The 22,427-nt window shown below is 39.9% G+C and overlaps 1 protein-coding gene across 2 annotated transcripts in view; it reads right to left on the reverse strand.

Annotated features, from left to right (window-relative positions):
* Samd5 (sterile alpha motif domain containing 5) overlaps positions 1-22,370 on the reverse strand; it is a 434,888-nt gene extending 412,518 nt beyond the window's left edge. For both annotated transcript variants that reach the window (XM_055608078.1, XM_055608077.1), the window contains exon 1: positions 21,676-22,370. In XM_055608078.1, coding sequence (XP_055464053.1) covers positions 21,676-22,134 — 459 coding nt within the window. In that variant the 5' untranslated portion in view covers positions 22,135-22,370. The remainder of the gene's footprint in view (positions 1-21,675) is intronic.
* Positions 22,371-22,427: the final 57 nt, after the last annotated feature.

Here is a 22,427-nt window from a genome sequence, read left to right on the forward strand (position 1 = left end):
CTGTACAAAACTAAAGTCCAAGTGGATCAAAGACCTCAACATAAAACCAGACACATTAAATCAGTTGGAAGAAAAAATGGGGAAGGCCCTAGAACTCATCGGCACAGGAGACTACTTCCTGGACAGAACACCAACAGCACAGGCTCTAAGAGCAACAATCAATAAATGGGACCTCATAAAACTGAAAAGCTTCTGTAAAGCAAAAGACACTGTCATCAAAACAAAACGACATCCTACAGACTGGGAAAGGATCTTTGCCAACCCTACACCTGACAGAGGGCTAATATCCAATATATATTAAAAAAAAACTCAAGAAGTTAAAAAACAACAAATCAAGTAATCCAATTAAAAAATGGGGCATGGAGTTATACTCTCTGTAGAGGATTGTAGAATGGCAGAAAAACACTTAAAGAAATGCTCAATGTCCTTAGCCATCAGGGAGATGCAAATCAAAACAACCCTGTGATTTCGCCTTACACCCATCAGAATGGCTAAGATCAAAAACTCAAGGGACAACACATGCTGGAGAGGTTGTGGAGAAAGGGGAACCCTCCTCCACTGCTGGTGGGAATGCAAATGTGTCTGGCTTATTTGACACAGTGACTCTGAGGTTTACCTTTGTTGTAGGGTACACTGGCAGGGTAGTTCTTTGTATTGCTGAGCTTATTCCACACCAGGAATATGTGACCACCTGAGGCTTTTAAACTACATGGTATATGGTATATGTGTTGCTTCCACTTTGGAAATATTTTAAGTAAAGCTGCATATTCATACATAGGTCTCTATTGGCAAAGGACACTGTCATCAGAACAAAACGACAGCCTACAGATTGGGAAAGGATCTTCACCAACCCTATCTGACAGAGGGCTAATATCCAGAATATATAAAGAACTCAAGAAGTTAAACAGCAACAAATCAAATAATCCAATTAAAAAAAAAATAGGTACAGAGCTAAACAGAGAATTCTCAATATAGGAATATCAAATGACAGAGAAACACTTAAAAGAAATTCTCAACATCCTTAGCTATCAGGGAAATGCAAATCAAAATGACCCTGAGATTTCACCTTACACCCATCAGAATGGCTAAGATCAAAAACTCAAGTGACACCACATGCTGGAGAGGATGTGGAGAAAGAGGAACCCTCCTCCACTGCTGGTGGGAATGTAAACTTGGCCAACTACTTTGGAAATCAATCTGGTACTTTCTCAGACAATTAGGAATAGTGCTACCTCAAGAGCTTTATTTTCTTATAGTTTCATTTTAAAATATAATTCCTCAACAACATAATTTTCATTAAAAGTATACTTTAAGGCTTAGAGTCATAGAGAAATACAATTATCCTATGCAGAATTGTATGTCATGGTACCTAGTTTATATAATTGACATTTTAAACTAGTATCTTCCATTTTATATTTAGCTGCCATTTTAAAATTTGTATCTGATAATTCCAGCTTCTTGACCACTTCCATGATTAGTTATAGTGACCCATTTCTTTGTAACTCAAATCTTCCTATTTTCTATCTTATAATTTTTTATTGAATGTAAAACATTGCATGAAAAAAGTAGCCAATCCTGATATAAACTTTATCTATTTCTTAAATATGCCTATTTCTTCTGCTGGCTATTATTGGGGGTATTTAATTAAGAATGATATCTATTTGACCACATACAAAAAAAGTAGAGGAAAGGCTAGGAATGTAAATAGCATTATTTACATAACCATACATAAGATGAGGCATGATAGAACATACCTGCAATCCCAAAGAGAAAGAGGCAGGAGGAACAGAAATTCAAGATCACCTTTGCTACATTCAATAGTGAGTTGTTCAGCTCCCATGAGTTTGTATACTTTCTGTTGTTAATATTCAGGTGTAATCCATGGTTGTCAGATAGGATATAGGATGTATCTGTTGAAACTTGCTTTATTTCAATTTTGTAGAAAGTTCTATGATCTGCTAAGAAGAAAGCATAGTCTGTTGTGTTTGGGTGCAATGGTCTGTGAATACGTGCTAGGTCCATTTGACTTATGCTATCATTTAACTCCAGCATTTATCTGTTTAGTTTTTGTTTGGGTGACCTGTTTGTTGGCAGGAGTTTAGTACTGAAGTCACCTACTCTCACAGTGTGTGGGTCAGTATGTGATTTTATCTGTAGTAGTGTTTCTTTTATGAACTTGGGTACTCTTATATTCAGTGCATAAATGTTTAGAATTGTAATATCCTCTTGGTGAAATCTTTTTTGATAAGTATGTAGCATCTTACCATATCTCTTTTGATTAATTTTAATTTGAAGTCTATTTTGTCAAATCTTAAAATGGCTACAACTTTTTGCTTCTTGGGTTCATTTTCTGAGAATACCTTTTCCAGTAGTTTTATCTAAGGTAATTTCTAGCTTTGATAGTGAGGTATATTGCTTGGAAACAGCAGAAACATGGATCCTATATTTTAATCCAATCTGTTAGTCTGTGTCTTCTTGCTAGGAAATTGAGATCACTAATATTGAGAGTTATCCATGAGCAGTTTTTACCAATTCCTGTTACTTTGTTATTGTGGTATGAGTTTCCCCTCTCCCATTTTGATGTACTATTCTGGGATTATTTAGTCCCTATGTCTTCTTAGATATGGTTTTCCTCCTAGAGCTGGATTAGCGGATATATATTGCTTGTTTAGTTTTATCATGAAATATTTTTATTTCACCATTAATTGTGATTGATAGTTTTGCTGGGTATAGTAATCTGGGCTGGCCTCTGTGGTCTCAGAGTTTGTGGAATACCCTTCTGGCTTCCAGAGTCTACACTGAGAATAAAAGTCAAATGTTATTATAATGGATCTGCCTTTATATGCTGCTTGGACTTTTGCCCTTGCAGTCTTAAATATCCTTTCTTAATCTGTATGTTTGCAGTTTTGATTATTGTGTGTCATAGGAATTTCTGGTCCTGTCTATTTGGTGTTTTGTATGCTACTCATAGCTACTTGTACCTTGATAGGCAGCTCCTTTCCTTAAATTGGGAAAACTTTCTTCTATGATTTTCTTTTTAAAAATGTATTTTCTGGAGGAATGGGTACAGAAATTGTGGTATTTTTACACAATGGAATACTACTCAGCAATCAAAAAGGAGGAAATCATGAAATTTGCAGGCAAATGGTGGGATCTAGAAAAGATCGTCCTGAGTGAAATATCCCAGAAGGAGAAAGACAAACATGGTATATACTCACTTATATAGACCTATAAGATATGATAAACATAATGAAATCTATACACCTAAAAAAGATAATCAAGAGAGCGGACATGGGGTAAGATTACCAATCCTCATGTTGAAAGACAGAGGGGATGTGCATTGAACATTGACAGGAGTCTACTGAGTGCATTTGAAAGACTCTAACTAGCAGTGTTTTCAAAGCAAAGACTCATGACCAAACCTTTGGCAGAGTACAGGGAATCATAAGAAAGAAGGGGAGTTAGTCTGATGAGGAAAGGATAGGAGCTCCACAAGGACCAAATATATCTGGGCACAGGGTCTTTTCTGAGACTGACATGCAACCAAGGACCATGTATGAATGTAACCTAGAACCCCTGCTCAGATGTAGCCTGTGGTAGCTCAGTAACCAATTGGTTTCCCATAGTGAGAGGAACAAGGAACTATTTCTAACAGGAACTCAATGACTGGCTCTTTGGCCTCCCCACCCCCAAGGGAGGAGCAGTCCTGTTAGGCCACAGAGGAGAGCTTTGCAGCCAGTCCTGAAGATACCTGATAAAACAGGATCAGATGAATGGAGAGGAGGTCCCCCCTATCAGTGGACTTGGCAAGGGGCACAGTGGAGATGAGGGAGGGAGGGAGGGACTGGGAGGGAATGAGGGATCAGGACATGGCTGGGATACAGAGTTAATAAAATGTAACTGATAAGAAAAAAATAAAATTCAAAAAAAATGTATTTTCTGAGTTTCTTCTCCTTGTTCTCTTCCTATTATTCATAGCTTTGGTTTTTTCATAGTATACCATATTTCCTAGATACTTTGTGTTTAGATTTTTCTTTTCTTTTTTTCTTTTCATTTCTTTGGCTTATCATTTTCTCTGACTGGGATTTACATTTCTTCTACCTTGTCTTCAAAGCCTGAGATTCCACATCTGTGTTTTGTACTCTGTTGCTGAAGTTTACCTTGGAGGTTTTTATTTGCTTCCTCAATTTTTCATTTCCACTATTTCAGTTTGGGTCTGCTTTGAAGACTCTATTTCTACTTTCATATCTTAAACTGTTTTTGTTTTTTTTATCCACCTATTTCTTTGTGTTCATTTCACAGTCTTCGTTACATGATTTATTCATATTCTCTTTAAGGTTTGTGGACATATTCAGAAATGCTACTTTGAAGTCCTTGTCTTGTGCTTTGGCTATGGTACATTTCATTGGGCCTACAGTAGTAAAGGCAACTGGGTTCTGATGAAGGCATATTGTTTTGGCTGTTAGTGTTTATGTTTTTTGCCATGGGGTCTAGGCATCAAGAGTTAATATAACTGATGTGTTTCTTGTTATCTGGTTTTATCTTTGTTGGGTACATATTCAGTTCTTTGGTTGCTGATCTCCTCTTGGGATCTTAGTCAAGTATGACAGCTATAGAGAGTTTCTGAAAGTCAATGGATGGCAGAGAAGTATAGAGATGAGCTAGGAGAAATGAACTATTAGAAGGAGATGGGAAATCTGGTTCATACCAAAAAGAAGGATCCCTGGAGAGTGGAGTGTTGGGAGGAGGGGACCCTGAAAGTAGGCTGCAAATCATTTCTGGAGAAACAGGGATGGAAAGGTTAGTGGAATCCTGGGTCTGTACCAAGAATGAAGGTAGGGTAGGAGGAAGGGCACCTTTAACATGGGCTGAGATCATAATGAAGGACAGAGAAGATAGTAAAAATCATCTACTTGAGTTTGAGTAATATGGTTACTGGTAGAGGGTCCACCATCAAAACTTCGATGGTGGCCTAGATTTATGTCCATTAAAACATACCATTTCACAGATAAAAATCAGGCCAAGTCTCATCAGAGCTACTTAATATAACAGTTAGGAATTGATACAACTTAAATCTCCCTTACACAAAGCACTGTCTGTTTCCTATGTTCCTAAGATATTCTAATGGAATTTCAAATATTTACTCTCAAGATTATTCAAATACATGATAATATAAATTAGTTGCTTATGAGAAAGTTTTAGGTATATTTTAAAACAAACAATTAAAAACAAATATGCCAAAATGTATCTTTCAAAGCAATTATTGCTGAGAGACCTTGCTTATGTCAACAGTGAAACTACCCACAGATCAATCAGAAGGATAGTTCCCTTACAGGTATCCACTCCTCACAAAACCAGACTGAATAATTTGCACTGTGCTTTTATTTTATTGTTTACTTAATTGTTGGGATTTGGATCTTACAAGGAAATTCCTCACAAGCTAATTTCTCTACCAAAATGACTATCAACTGTTTCCAAATTCTATCTTAGATGTCAAACAGTCATACTGGATACTCAAAACTATACTGTGGGTTATAACAGCAGCCCAATTAATGTCTAGGACTGGCCTACAAAGAGAACCATTTGATCAAATGACTGCTGCCTTCATATTATTTTCTATGTTATCAAAAGGAAGAAGAGTCTTGGGTTTTAAGAGTGGATCATCAGCTAACATAGGAAAGCCTGGATTTAGCAGTCATTGGCATAGCTAGAACTCAGCCCTGAGCTTTGCTAAGAGAGATAACGTTTTGCTCTGCATGTAACACAGTTGAAAACATTCATGGGTAGTGAGGACTAACTCTTCGCACCATAAGAGAACATGGAACAAGACCATGAACACCCAAGTTTGGTAGAAACTTAATGATCAAATTGCTATAATTTGGTTTATAGATCACTGCTTTTCCTGTTGTCTATCATATTTAAAACCCATTTTGAGTCAATGAAAAAATTATATTCAAAGTTAAATATAAAACATGGGTTCATTCTTCTATATCATTGAAATTTACTTGGTATACCACCAAGCTTTATTAAACCTTAAAAACTGTAGGCTGTATCTACTTCCCATCCTGTGCCTCAATAGGCAGAGACCACTGTCAAATCCCACAATGCAATGTGTTTAGTCAGAATTGCAGCCATGGGCTCTAGTGTCAATGCATCTAGTTTTCAAGTGAAAGTTGCTTTTGTATAATTCACTCAAATTCTTTAAGCTTCATTTCCCTCATCTACAAAATAAAAACAACCAAAATAAGCTCTGCCTCAGAGGCTTGTCATGATATTTGAATGAATTAGTTCATCCTTGAATAACAACTACACTTAATTACAATTGTGACCTGGCTTATCCCTGCCCACTGTCTTACTTGTACAAGGCTGACTTTCAATGCAGATTGAGGTGGGAGCTGAAAGCAGCATTTCTTTTTCCAAGTTCATGAAGTAAGGGAAGAAAAGAACACAAACTAAGACTTCCCCTCCAGATGTGAGGAAGAAACCCAAACATGTCCATAACTGATTAACATTTGGTCTGATGAAGTTAAATAAGTCTAATAATCACAATTAATAAAAATCAAAGCCCAATGAGACATCTTCAGAGAACCCTTCGTTAACTGGCAGGCTTTTGTTTTTCCTTATGCCTGCTTGCAAATAATACCATCATCCTCTCCCTTCTTTCTAAAATCTCTTTTAATATAAGTTAGCATGACTCCCAAAACAGCTATATTGGAATGACCAAGAATATCATAATTGCTGTTGTTTTGTTTTATTTTTGGACACAGAGTCTCTTGTAACCCAAGCTAGTTTTGAACTTGTTACATAGCTAAGGATAATGGTGAACTCCTGATTCTCCTGTCTCTTCCTCCCAAATATTGGATTATAGGCATGCCCCACAAGGAGATGCTGGGGCTTTTGGCTTACTAAACAAATACAACTGAACTACATCACTGGTCTAGTTACACACTTTTTGTCAGATAGTAAGCCTAATATGGTCCAGCAGTTCAGGGTGTCATAGCCACCATGTTTTTTTTTTTAATTTTGATTTTATTAATTATAGCTTATTTACCTTGTATCCCAGCTGTAGTCTCCTCCCTCATTCCCTCCCAATCCCACCCTCACTCCCTCATCTCCTCCTGTCCCTCTCTAAGTCCACTGATAGGGGTGGTCCTCCTCCCCTTCCATCTGACCCTAGCTTATCAGGTCTCACCAGGACTAGCTGCAATGTCCTCCTCTGTGGCATAAGCAAGGATACTCCTTCCTCAGGGGAAGGTGATCAAACAGCCACTGAGTTCCTGTCAGAGACAGTCCCTGTTCCACTTACTAGGGAATCCACTTGGATACTGAGCTGCCATGAGTTATGTCTTAGCAGGGGTTCTAAGTTATATCCATGCATGGTCCTTGGTTGGAGAATCAGTCTCAGAAAAGCCCCCTATGCACAGATATATTTGGTCCTTGTGGCGCTCCCATCCTCTCCAGGTACCACCATGTTTTAATAAGTGATCAGAAGATAGAAGATTCAATTCACTCGTTTCCAGGGTAAGTGTATCCATTCAAGAATTCCATTAACAAATCTCTAGCTCTGGCCCAAATTGCTCTGCCAAAAGCAGCTGTAAAAACTCTTGATTTAAGATGACATGGCAATAAAACTGAGCGTGAACATAGCCAATCTAATGGCAACTCTCCACCACCTCTCTGTAATGAAGTAGGTCTCCAAGAGTAAATTACTTTGCATACCCTCTGGCTCCAGACTAATGTATAATGGATGCAAGAGGCATCTCCTGACTTGTTTCCTTAGTGCACAAACATAAGCAAGTAGTGATCCATTGTGGCTGTCATACCATTCTCTCTTCAGATGCCTTTAAATGACAGGGTCTTTGTATGTAATTAGTGACTTACTGAATTATCAGCTCCCACATTGGGTGGAGCTACTTCCCACCTTAACCTAATCCTGTAGGAAGCACATCCCAAGAACTGCTCTGGGGCTGTTTTATGTCAAATGTTTTCTTTTCACGGGCTCATCTATAGCTTTATTACTTTCTGGCCATGAAAATATTGCTACTACTTAAAGCAGTACTATTTTTGTCAATCAAGAGCTTCCCAGAGGAGTACTTCATAATACAGCAGGGCTGCCTTCTGCGCTGATACATGGGTCCTTTAAAGTGGCTATATCTTTATCACATGATTGATGGTGAGCTTGGGAAGTGTTGGGTATATCCATTTTTGCAAACTCAGCTGACTTCAGCACCTGATTTACACATTTTTCTCCGCAAACACACTATTTCTAAGCTCCATTTTTAATCCTTGCTTCACTGACTTTTTTATTTTTAAAACTATCCATCCATTTGACCTTTCAGTGAAAGTTTAAATATAAATTGAGGTTTGTTAAATTGGTATTTCTTGTAGAGTTTTCCAATTTTACCTTTGTTACACATTGAGCTGTTACTGCTATGCAAAGCCAAATATTTAAATTAAAATGAATGCCACTTCAATTTTTCTTATAAGGGTTTCAATTTGACAGAGCATCTGGCAAGAAGCCCCAGCCCGTATCTTCTACTAAACAGCCTGGGAGTTGTCTGGGAACAGGAAAAGGGTAGGAATGGGAGGGAAAGGACAGAGAGGATGAGTGAAAGGATGGAGGAGGACATATTTCTAGAGCCTGGGAGAAATTTCCTTAACTATACAGAGCAAAAAGGAAAAAATTCCTTGCTTGCTATGAAAAGAGATCCACTGTCTTTCACCAGAGTCTCTGCTTTTTGGTTCAAAACAAGATGGCTGTGGAAGCCAAGAATAGTTAATTATCACCTATACCCCCTAAATAGATATTGCTATTAAGAAAAAAAGTATTATCATAAAGCCAAATATAACAACACCATGACAATGATTGTTGAAGACATCAAATGATTAATGGTGAATGCCAAGCATTACTCACAAAATAAAAGATACAACAGAAAACATGTGATAAGGATTGGTTTTAAAAAATCATATTAATTCTTTATCTCACCTAGGTTGCTTCAAAAGACACTTCAGCATTACTTATAAAGCTATGTAAGAACGCTTCCATATTGGGAAGTCTGTTAGCTCAATAATTCCTCACCATGGAGATCAATAGGAAAATAAAAGCTTATTTTTAATTTGTTTTCTACACTGATTATTTGCGTGTGTGTGCCTGCGCTCATGTGTGTGCCCATATTTTATAAACTGAGGCCAATGCACTAACACTAGAAAAAATGAGAAATGTAAATTCAGTAAATAAGGGAGACACTGATGTGTCTAACATAATTATGACTAGCTTTAGCATATTATATCATATATCAAAATAAAATTCAGACAAATTAGGCGGAAATTTTTTAAGAAAATCAAGAAAGGTATTTATCTGCATCTTAACTGACAATGAACTTCAACATGGGGCTTAAAAGTACAAAAACAACCACAAAAATCAAGATTGGTCTGTCTTACTCATATAAAGGCAAGCATATAAGTCAAATAAAAAAATCAAATAAAACAATAGTTTCAACAGTTATAACAGGTACAAAAATTCTTGTTTGTTTAGTTTGATTTTTGGTTTGGGTTGGGTTGGATTGGGTTGGGTTGGGGAAATATTTCTCTGGGTTTCTTTTGTTTGTTTTGTTTGAGACAAGGTCTCATGTACCCAGGAAGGCCTAAAATACTCCACGGAGCTAGACTGACTTCACATTCTTGATCCTCCTGCTTGCAACTCCCAAGTTGGATTGCAGGTGGGTCCTTTGGGTGGAAACTGGTCTTGCTATGTTTCTGAGGTGAGCCTGGAAGTCACCAGGCTAGGCTTCACCTTGTTTTCTCCCACGTGTAAGCCTCCTGAGAGCTGGATTATGTCATGGGACATTGTATCCAACAAGTTGTTGTTCTTGTTAGAGTTTTAAACTTTTTAAAATTAATTGTAAGTATGAAGGAATGATCTTTTCTCAACAAAAGGGCAAAGAGGTAAATAACTAAAAATATGACCTTCAGATTAAGAATAACTTACAATCATTAAGTTATACATAATATTAAAACATCAGGCAGTTGTTTTGAATGACCACTATGCTAGGTATCATATAAGGCTCTTCTCACATTTTACATCTCAGTCATTCATCACAGAAGCCTGAAAAGGGGGTGAGATTATAGCCATTTTATGACTGAAGCTCAGTGAGATGAAACCACTCTTCCAAATAAATAATAAATAAAATCCTAACTCCATTCTATTTGAATATTTACCATCTTTATTCCTCTAGCTTAGAGGTAATAGCTTATGTGTTATACTAGTAACATATAACACATAAAAATTTTAAGTCTATGAAAATGCAAAAATACATAAGATTCTAAACTAAACACATACTAATGTTCAGAAAAAAATCTTTGCAACTTCTATTAAAACATGATTAATGTCCTTAATACATAGAAAGCACTGGCAAACAACCAGATGAGGATAAAAAGGTGGGGGGGAATATCATGAACAGGAAATACACAACTGTAATTTTAAGAAAACCACAAACATAAAGGGGTATGATCGGTAATTAAAGAAATGCAGTTTAAAAAGAGGGAAAATGACATTTTCAAAGAACAAAAATTATAAAAATCAATAACAATGTGCACAGCTTTCAGCACAGTAAGAGAGTTTGCTGAAGACAAGTATGACTGTAAGACAGCTTGACATGTAAGACAGCTTAGTGCTGAAATCACTTTTGACGTGGGGCATAACTGGGAACATATCGGTTAAAGGGTATGAAGTTCCAATTAAGATAAATTGTGGGGATCTATTATGCGGCACAGTGATTAGAGTTAGTATTAATGTTTTGTACATGTAATAATTGCTAGGAGATTAGATCTTCAATGTTTTTTATCACAAGACAACGTGATAAATAAGTGAGATGATGAATAAATTGACTGACTCATTTCACAATGAACTCATATAAAAATATCACACAGTACACTATAAATACGTTCAGTTTTGCCAACTATATCTTCCCAAGGCTAAATAAAATTAGGTTTCACATGATACTTGCTGACATGGGCCCAGCTTTGTGTATTTATACAGACAAGGTTTTCTTACACATACATGGTTTTAAACGTGAAACTTACATTTTCATGCAGTGTAATGCTAGAAATTTTAATATAGGCTATTTACAGTTTCTCTTTTTCCACCACATTGCTCTCCAAATTTTACAGTGGCTCCACTCTCCAACATTTAAAAACAAATTTCCGTAAGCATAATGACTTAGACTGGCAATAAGAACACCTTAAATCTTTAAAGCTCATTCATATTTACCATGTTTTATATTGTTGAGTTAATGCTGCAAGTCTGTGAGATGGGTATGGGCATCATTTTCAGCAGAAATAATTCTTCTAAAATCATCAGGATTTCATTTTTCACACTAACAGAGAAAAGTATATCTCAGCTGCTGCTTGTAGAAACAAAATGGCTGCTTAGAAACAAAATGGCTTCCCTATAGGAACCAAGAGGTGACTCAATGGATAACATCCTTTACTGCACAAGAATGGGAGCCTGGGTTCAGATCTCCAGCATTCCTGAAAAAGCCAAGCACGATCCACACACGTGTAACAATAGATCACTGTGGAGCACCTGCCACCAGCCTAGCTCTGGGTTCAGTAAGAAACACTATCTCAAAGGGGTTAAGCAGAAGTAGAACAAGACACCCATATGACCTCCTCTGGCTTTCATAGGCACACACATCTACGTTTATATCACACACACATAGCATATTCACATACATATGCTCCTATACACCAAAGTACATGCCTATCAATAATTCTCACCTACGACAAGATACTTCTTCTTCTGGGCAGTGTCGAGGGAACATACGTCGAGCTTCAGGAGTCTGCATAAGCTTCAAGTTCACGGCCCTTAGCTTATGCCTTTGGTCTCCGTGGATTAAGGTAATGCAGAGCCTCCCACAGTCACACAGTTGGCCCCATATCCACAGAAATGGCTCTAAGAATTCTTTTGGGAGCGAACTTGGGATGTCAGACCTGCGTGACAGCACCACATATTCCCAAGAAAAGGAGCCAATCCAAAACATGGCAATAATATCGCCATGTGTAAAAGCAAAACAGCAGCACCGGTGGGTTACTTCAACTCGAATATTTTTATGTGACCACTTGGGGTTTATGTCTTTAAAATTTTTTAAGCGTAAAATAGAATGTAAAGTACAAAGGTGAAAGAAAATTCTATTCAATAGAAGACATGTTTTCATTAAATGTGAACACTTTAAAGTCAACTTATCTCATTTTAATTATTAATTGTTTTAAGAAGCAAGGGATGAATAAAATAGTAATAGTTATTGCATGGGTCTTATTTAAAATAATCAAATCTTAACGAGATTCTGAATAATGATGTGCTTGATGTCAAGCATGGAGGTACACCTTCAGTCTTGTGTTCTTAGAGGAAAAAAAACCTTAGAACTTGTACCCTCTGCTCACTGAGTTTAGCTGGTAGAGAATATATGCCAATTATTTTTCTTGTCCTCCTGACCCGCTCTGTATGAAAGAAGTAGATCTTACTTAGCTTACATAGTAACGTTATGGAAATTTAACGTAAGGTTTTTTAGAGATCCTCAGATCATTTGTTTCAATTAGAAGTGGTAATGAGATCTCTTTAAACTATTAGATGTCACTTTGCCTTTATGGAAGACGAATTGTATGCTTAATGCCTCTTGGCATGTTCCACAGTCACTGGTCTTTAATAGTTATTATATTGACTGAAAACAAACATCATCTTATTTCCTCTCCTACTTCTCCCCAAACCCAAATCAGTGGTCAATTTAAGTAGCAACATTTCATAACACTTAGGAAAGAACTGATAAAATCATTTCCCCTCAATACCAAAAGTGGTAATAAGAAGTCTGCTTCAGCCAATAAATACGTGTTGCTTTGAAATTCACCCAGCACAAGATCTCAAGAAGCTCTGAGCATCACAGTCCCTAGTGTACTGTCCTTCACCTCAGAAAGTACTCATCCAGGTACCCTAGGATAGCACTTGGTTGTCTTAAGAGCCAACCTTAATCTTCGTCATGTGACAGTTCAGAAAAATCACTTTATAGCATGCCTTACATTGTAAGAGCAAACACAGGTCTCTGTAATCACAGGGCACCCTTTAGGATGTACTCCTGCCTTTAGCATCAATTTTTTCCACTCAAGTGAAGGAAGAATGAGTTGAACACTGTTAAGACTTGACTTGGAAGCATCAGGGAGGAATTTGCAAGAACATAAGGACAAGCAAATGCCAAGCCCTAAGGATACCGTGCACCATCTGAATGCGGAGTACGGCACAGTTGACTGATGCCTCCGCAGTCTACCTCAGTCCTCTCCCGTGCACCAGTGATGCCTTTACCATGGTCACCTATTGGCAGAAATCGGTACTAGTCCTTTTTGTATTTGAAAACACCACGGAATTGACTGTTGCAGGTTACAAATCCTTCAGGAAAATCTCCATATAGGCAAACATGAATCCACACTAAGGGCATGTTTCTTACAGTTGTAAAAATACAAAAAGTACTATAGAGGCCACACATTCTAAAGCCCACTTTCCACATTACAGCAAAATTACATTGTTGTGTTGTTAGATTATGCTTCCATCTCACAGTGTATTGAACATTCTTCTTCATTGCCTGATTTGGCTCCAATTATAGCAGATGTTTACCTCAAATCAGATCCGCCTGGGAAGAATCAGCACTTGGTACCACAAAAGACCATCCAAAAACGTTTGTGTGTGGGGTTCAAGTTTCAGCAGTGCTATAATCTTCTACGTGAATATTTTAAAGATTACAACCCAATTTTGAAGTAGTTTTATTTTTAAGAAATAATTTTCATTATTACAATCTTCATCACATGGAATTGGTTAGACATCATTTATATGAAAACTCTTATCGTGGGCTTATTAGCAAAGAAATGAGTATTGCCAGATGCCCCCACCTTTGGTTTCTGGAGGACATTCTATGTATATAGCTTCTGAATTCAGCTACATACAGCTCGTTGTATGGATTACATACCATATGAGCAAACCTCGATATAAGAGTACCTGGGTTCAACCTAGCCAAGCATTTTATACATAAGCCAGACTATTTGTCTGCCAAATAAATGTTCTTTCTGATGCTTGTTAATGCAGCTCACCAGAAGCATTCTGCTTCAGCTAGCAACGCCAGCAGTGTATCTTCACTGCTTGACCTCAGGTGTGCATCACCTCTGGCCAGGTGTCATGGTTCATGCCTCTAATCCTGATATGTTCCTTTAATAAATATTATAGAACTTAAATCAATCATTTCTCAAAAGTAAGAGTATAACATCTCTCTAAGGCAGAAACAGCATTCCTCACCTGAAGTGAGAAACCAACCCCAAGATCTATGAGAAAAACTCTGTGAGCTAGGACTGTCCAAGATGGGGTAGAAAAACTAACCTCTCTCCTAAGAGACAGCCCAAAGCCAGTGATTTCTAAACTAGATCTCCAAGATTCTGTGATTGTTCTTGGATTCTCTGGAGGAAAATACACATACACACACACACACACACACACAACACACACAATTGTTTTAGCCTTACTCAGACAACAGAAAGAAGATCACAACTATGCTGAGTGAATTGACGAACTGACACCTGAACTTCCCAATTACCACAGCCTTGAAAGCAACCAGACAGGTGATTTGCAACCAGTCTCAGACAAGTGATTAGCCCAGCTGTGACTATGAAACCACACCTTGATCAGAGCAGGAATCCTAAGACTAGAGTTCCACAGCCAGATCCAGCACCCTACTTCATTTAACTTGGCAGTGGGAATAAGCACCAGAAGAGAAGACAACCAGCTGTCACTGAAGGGTTATCAGGAGCCACGTCAGGTCTAAGGTTTTCATGCTTTTAAGTCACTTGTGATACAGATTTATAGGAATCACTTTTCAAGGATAAAGTTTTTTTTAACTAATGTGATGAATGCAACTACAGTTCATGAAATCCCCTTTCCTGTTCAAGGATTCTGTGGTAATAGAAGCTAACTTTGCCTTCCTAGGCCATCTTACATAGGCAGCTCCTGGCTAACTGAAATGTATTTTAAATGAGAACGTGGTGAGATCAACTGAAAATGAATGGATACTCTTCACATCTTTTATATATAACAATAGCTGTCCTGGTATGAGTATATTATTGTCTGTTGATTACTATCCTTCTTGCTCATTAAAATTCACACACACACACACACACACACACACACACACACCTCCAGCTATATATCACAATAATATCACACAATACCACACACTGGTGAGAGGCAGTGATGGCTTGGGCAAGTGAGCAAGATGAAACAATGACTCCAGCCCTGCTGGAGATGCATTTGCAGATCAGAAGGCAAGAAGTCGGACAAAAATGCAGAAGGCTTTTGCCTCGGGAAATTGTCAGGCATCCAGCAGTTTGGGGTGGCACACAGTGAGATAGATGCCTCTTCTGACAAAGAGGATAAGAGGTGGCAGTCTGCTTCCTCCCACCGTGAGAGAGCACAGTGCACAAAGCCCAAAGCGCTTCTCTGCATTTTCTGGGTATGCAACTCCATCCTATTAGGATACAGCACAAGAATCTGCTAGTTTGGACTAAGTCCCCAAACAACAGAAGGTCTCCAGCAGGGCCAGGCTACAGCTAAGTCACTCAGTACTTGGGCCATATTATCTTGTAGATCCGATGGTGTTCAGGGCAGACAAAGAGAAACTGTTTGGAGCCTTGGCAAGACCCTGTTGGGTGAATCACACTGCAAGTCCTTAGGATTTTCAAGCAAGGTCATGCTAGTCCCTTAATCTTGAACTTGTAGCCTCCAGAACTGGCAGAAAACAAATTTGCTTTGTTTTAAACACCAAACACCCTGTGTGTGGTATTTGTTGGAGCAGCTCTGGACTGGCACGATTTCAATCTTGTAAGTTCAGGAGTGTGAGCTCATCTTAACCCACCTAACAACCCAATGAGGCAGTCTTCAGTGCTGCCAAAGGTAACCTAGCATAGAACAGAGCTGGGACTTAAACTTAGCATCTTGTCTGAGCCTGTGCCACGCATTATACTACAGTGTTCACAGAGGTTTAGGAATGCACAGTGCCATTCTCACCTGAGGAACTCCAAAAGCCATGAAACTCAAGGAAAACATGCTGGTGGAGTTTGGGAGAGCAATGACAACTCTGCCCTCAGCACATTACTTCCAGAGCAGCTAAAAAGTGTAGGAAAGCAGAAGCCTGCTTAGTGGTGACTCAAGAAATGCTTGCGATGCCAACTCACACTTGACATTTCATAAGGAATTGATTTGACCCTGGAAATGAGCACCTCCCTATACCACACACCCAGAGTACCCGCCTACTCCCTCTAATCTGCTCCCACTGCAGAGGTCTTTTTCTGAATGTCCTAAAAGGCCAGCATTTTAATTCCTGATCCTTCTTAGTAACTCTTAAGGGATAAACTCTTTTTTGAAAAAAAAAAATTCATTATTATATTTACTCATTCACTATAGTTTATTCTTATTGTCACTGAAATAAACACTAACATAAAATTCTCTTACATCTAATGTTTATAAAACTAACATTGACCTTTGATATGATACAACTACCATATGTCAGGAACTGGGCTATGCTCTCCACAGAGAAGCAAAGACCATGTCTGTGTAGCACACTGTAATCATAATCCTAGGGCCTAACCCATGGCATGCAGTCACTATTGGGCAAATGGAACAAAGGAGAGGTAAGTGTTTGGAACAATGGATAAAACATACAAGTAGACAGATTAAAGAAAGCAAGGGTGAATGAATGGATTAAAGGATAGAAGGAAGGAAAGAAGGTTACATGGAGGACAGAAGGACAGATAGATGGATGGATGAAAGGAAGAAATGCTGGAAGATGGATGGATGGATAAATGGATGGATGAATAGAAGGAAGGATGGAATGATATATGGAAGGAAGGATGAATGGGTGAATGAGTGGATGGATGGATGGATGGATGGATGAATAAAAGAAATAATGGGGAAGGGTGGGACTGGGGAAGGAATGAGGGATCGGGACACGGCTGGGATACAGAGTTAATAAAATGTAACTGATAAGAAAAAAAAAGAAATAAAAAGGTAACATTTTGTTTAAAAAAAAGAAAAAGAAATAATGGAAGGAAGGATGGATGGATGAAAGGAAGGATGGATAGATGGACAGATGCATGCATGGATGGATGCATGGATGTATGGATGGTTGACTATAACAAATGAACAGGTTGGTGGACAGCAGAGGGTCCACCTTCATGAAAACTCTATAGATCATAAACTGTCAAGAAAGTGTCAATTTTTTGTTTTCTCCCCATCTCTTCTTTCCAGTGTTCCAATTGGGCTGAAAACAAAAAAGCCTAGAAGGATCTAGACTGAGGATATTAGTTGAAGTGAAAATATAAAGTTTGCCAGCTTCCAATATGTCCTGGTAATGTCACACAGGCAGAAGGAATTCTTGGGAGGAATAATATTTACTGTCATATCTGCTTCTGCCAAGACCCCAGGCAAAATTCCAAAGGACATAGCATGTCTCTGCCAAGATCTCTTCCTTTCTAGTGCTCTGTGCCCTCCACACACGGAAGCCTTTGTAGCAACTTTGTCTCTCCAAATTTCTTCCTCTGAGTCTCCCTTACAGCCTTATTACCATGGAACCTTGTCAATTGCATTTATAATAACATGTAAATGATGATAAACATTTCTATAGCTTTTTTACATTAGGCTATACTAATTCAAATACCTTCCACTGGTAGAGAAGGAAGAAGACATTCTCCATGGTAAAACTTTAGTAGAATATGGCTCACGAGCAAACCTAGTGACCAAAATTCAAACTCAATTAAAGACTGTGGAGGAGAATCAACTCCACAGGTTGTGTTCTGGTCTTGACACATGTGCCGTGGCACATGCAACAGCCCCTCATACACACGTATCACATACAAAGTGACAATAAAAAATAAATTAAAATTTTAAAGAACTTTATAAATCTACTTCATTAATGTCCTACCTGGCTGCAGTTCTTGAACAGTTTCTCTGCCTTGAAATATCACGGCCTCTGGTTGTTTCCAGAATTCTACTTCCTCCTACCTCTCTGCTAATATACCCCATGCTTCTAGTTCCATGTAAAAAAGTGTGATGCACCTATTCATAGCATCCTATGATTTCCATCAAAGCAATATCACACATGGTTATTATTGTGGATTCTATCTTATGTCTTTCCTGCTAAACCCTACAATCTCAGAGGGCAGGATGCTTACAGAATTATTAAATAATACATTACTACTTAGTAGAATTATTATTATTGATTGCATATTGCCAAAAACAGTAAGCTGCAATCTAAAGAAGGTGTGGCATGGAGAAGTGTGGTCACAAAAAGTTATATGCATAAAAATGCATCTGAAAATTATATGCATTTATATTTGTACATATGTGCAGATAAGTGTGTCCCATCGCAGAGGTAGAAATCAATAGAAAACCCTAAAAAGAGCAGCCAAAGGACTCATCTGTGTCTCCTGACTTGAGGCCTGCTATTCCCAGCCTCCTGATGTTCCAACATGAAGGAAAACAGAAGAGCCTTTCTTTTTTACTTATAGTTTAGTTCACTGATCATGAAACCTGGGCTGTTTTACTGATACGAATTCTACAGTCCTTTCAGGTCATTCTCGAGAACATTTCTCAGCTCATACTTCTTTGCAGAAGGTTCGCCATCCCGCCATGACCAGCTTGGCGTGATTACCTCCAAGCACACAGTGTTCTCATTGCAGTACTACATCCCAAGGATTGGTCATGATAACGACTGCCAAAAGAGCGAGCCTGCTCTACCAAACTGAATTCCAAATCGACATAATGAGCAGTGCACATTCTGGTCATGACCATAACAGAGCCAAGGAGCAGAAGAAAATCAGAACTAGGATGTGATCACATTTTAAAGAAAACAGTCCCAGCACTGTTCATGAGAGAAAGAACTGCATCAAATTCCCACACAACTGAACATCTAAAACCTAAGAGGCCCTCATATATAAACAGAGAATTCCAAAGGAGTAACATGATTGCTACTCCATAGTTGTCTGTTTAGTTTCACATGCACATATTCTTTAATTACTACATCAGTATGTGCTCATCTTTCTTACCATGATGTTTTCCAGTTCCATATTTTTTTTGCTCCCCCGACAGAACATCTTGAAGGAGGTAATGAGAACATTACTGCCCCCCACAGAAAAATTAAATACATACAAAAAGAACACCTTTAATCCCAGCACTGGGAGGCAGAAATGGGTACATGGATTTCTGAGTTTGAAGTCAGTCTGGTCTACAAGAGTCAGTTCCAAGATAGCCAGGTTCACAGAGAAACCCTGTCTCAAAAAACAAGCAAAAAAAAAAAAAAAAAAAAGAAGTAAAACTGGACAAGTTTTATTAATAAGCATTACTGTTATGAGATGTTTAGGTAAAAGTAAACTTGAAAGCTACGGTTCATGCTTATAATCCCAGTACTTTGGGAGGCAGAGATAGGAGGATTTTGTGTTTGAAGACAGTTTAGGCTTCCATGTCTCTTTACATAGAAGGTAAATAGTATCACAGAACCAGGAAGATCTGGAGTTCAAGACCAGCCTTAGCTAAACAATGAGTTCCTAAGCAACAAGAGATCCTGCCAAAAGAAAGACAGGGAAATTCATCGCCATGCTACTTGTTGATCTAAGCAGGAATCACAGCTCAAAGCCTCTGCTTAAACACTGCACCTGTCCTTTAAGCGCTTTCCAGCTTCTAGGTTTGATGTTTAGACTTGTCTTGTTTTATCTTACAATAGTGGAACCGAAATGCATTATTTTGATGCCATCCACTCTCATCCACAGCCCACACTCCCCACCCTCTCAGTGGCACTGCACTGTAACAGTCCTGAAGGGTAAACCAGCCCTAGCATGTCTCTGCCGCTTTTTGTCCAGGGTTGAACTGAGCCCTCCATGTGCTCAGGTACACGTCTCTTTCTCTTGGCGCAAGCTCACTTTATTTCTGTATATTAGTAACAAACATTGAGCTGGCCCCCTCCACCTTCGGTCCTGGACCAAAGCCTGTGTTCTGCTGACAGTGGCCCTTCTAACCACACTGGACATCCTTAAGGCTAGCTGCCAGTGCAGCCTCTGATTACAGTTCTCCATTCCTGAACCCTGCACCCCTCGATGGCATCGTCAGAGTGGGTGGCTGGGACACGTGTTGCAGGCAAACCTTCTTCCTAACCTATCCTCCCTATAAAAGCAATTTGTACTCTCAGGCAGGTGATCGGAGTTGCCTCCTCTACCTGCAAGTAACAGGTAGATAACATTAAACCTTGATTTCCTCTTTACGGTATCTACTTTTTGCGGCACTGACCCTTGAACATGCTTCGGTTAGGCATTACGATCTTCAGTTGAGGCTACAGAGGGCCTCTAGGGCTGATGCTGCCCACGGGGCGGCACTTAGAGAAGGCATTTTTCCTGTGCTGTTATGTTTACTCTCTGAGCCTGCTGCCTGTTCTTGCCACAGCTTTTCAGCTGGGCTTCCCCGGGTTGTTTTCAGCCGGAGACATTCATTTTCCTGCGAGTTCCAGGCAACCTCAGACATTACCTGTGCTGCCAGCGTCTCTGCCAAACTGGCACTCACTAGGAGGGTGGCTTCAGAAATGAGGCCAAATCAATTTACTTAACTAAGCCAAACCAACCCACTTGGAGCTGGAGACAGTGCTCTGGCGTGAAAATACACTTTCTGATACTTAATTGTTCAAACCCTGCTCCACATGTCCGCAAGCCTCACGGAGCAGCTATACGAACCTGTAGCCAGGCCTCACGTGTGAAAAGTCCTTTCTAGGCACTGAAATGTCACTTCCTCCTGTCCTCCCTCAAACATGTCCACTCGGATTTTCTAGAAGAATCTACCTTCCTTTCATTTGGATCAACAAGTCAAACTAGTAATATAACAGACTGCAAAAGCATATTCCGAGGCTCAGTTACCCCATTTGCTCAGCACTCCATCAGCCCGGAATACTTAAGCTTAAGGAACCTGCCTCCTGTGAGTGGGCACATATTCTGTGCTTAGCTCCCCCCACCACCCCCAGGTTCGTGGTAAGGGTACATTTCTCAAAAGCACAGAACTGAGACCACCAGGTCCCGAATTCTCCTACTTCTTCGGGAATAGTCACCCATTCCTTTGGGAAGTTTCTCAAAACTCAGAAAAAGTAAAGAAAAAGAAAAAGAAGGCTGAAAATAAGGTACACGTGACCCATCTTCTTGGTCTTCTTCAATACCAAGAACTGAGGCATTAGGATTTTTCCGGCGGCCACTAAAAGCAAGTACCCATTACCAGGACCTGACAATGGAGGCCAAATGCTATAAGGTATCATATACCTAGTTTAGAGCTATTTAGATTCAGAATTTGATTGACCAGCTATTACTAGTGGCACCAGGACGGAAAGAATTCACAGATAACGAAGAAGAAAAAAAAAAAAAAAAAAAAAAAAAAAAAAAAAAAAAAAAAAAAAAAACAAAAAAAAAAAAAAAAAAAAAAAAAAAAAAAAAAAAAAAAAAAAAAAAGAGGAAGAGAAGCAGACAGCCCAAACACCTAGTCTCTCAATTGTCAACTAGACTGACTGCCGAGCCTGGCCCCCTCCTGCCGTGTCCCCAAGGCCGCCCTTGGCGGCCCCTCCTTACCTTGCGCGAGTACGGGGGCTTGCTCAGGTGGATGCCGTCGCGGACCAGCTTATCCCGGATCATGATCTTCAGCTTCAGCTTAGGGTAGCTCACCAGCTCCCTGCTGCGGGGAGCGCTGGCCTGGCCACAGGGGTCCCCGCGAGAGCCCTGGGCTGAGCCACCACACGGCTCCCCCCGGCGGCCTGGGGGCACCGCGTCCACCTGCGGTGCGGGTGGCACCGGCTGCGGTTCGAGCGTGAAATAGAGGCCCGCGGCGGCCGCGTCCTGCTCCCGCAGCCGGTGCACAGCCTCCAGGATGCGCCGGCGGTGCGCGGGAGCCAGCACCCCGATGGCGTCCAGGTCGGGGTCTCCAATCTGCTTGCACACTTCCAGGTCATCGTAGCCATTATCCACGAAGGACTCGGCGTACTGCGGGAGCTGTAACGCTTTCAGCCACTCGTAAACTATGTTGGTGCACATGGCTGAGACTCGGAACTCGCCGGCGAGTACCCAAGTGGCACGGGCGGCACCGGCTCCTGGAACTTTTAATCCTCTCCGAGAAGGGGGTGGGGAGAAGAAACGACAGGAAAAGTTTCTCCGTCAGCGCGCGGGCTCCGGCCGCAGGGCCACAGCCATCGGAGGCAGCGGGGAGAGAGCGAGGTGGGCGAGAAGCACCTAGCGGCGGAGCGGGCTCCCGGAGCAGGCGCGGCGCTGGCGGGCGCTCGGCTCCGCGCCGCCCTGGACGCGCGGCCGCCGCGGGGAGGGGCGCGCGG

This window comes from Psammomys obesus, unplaced genomic scaffold (assembly GCF_907164565.1).
Source record: "Psammomys obesus unplaced genomic scaffold, mPsaObe1.curated_primary_1811, whole genome shotgun sequence".
Lineage (NCBI taxonomy): Eukaryota > Metazoa > Chordata > Mammalia > Rodentia > Muridae > Psammomys > Psammomys obesus.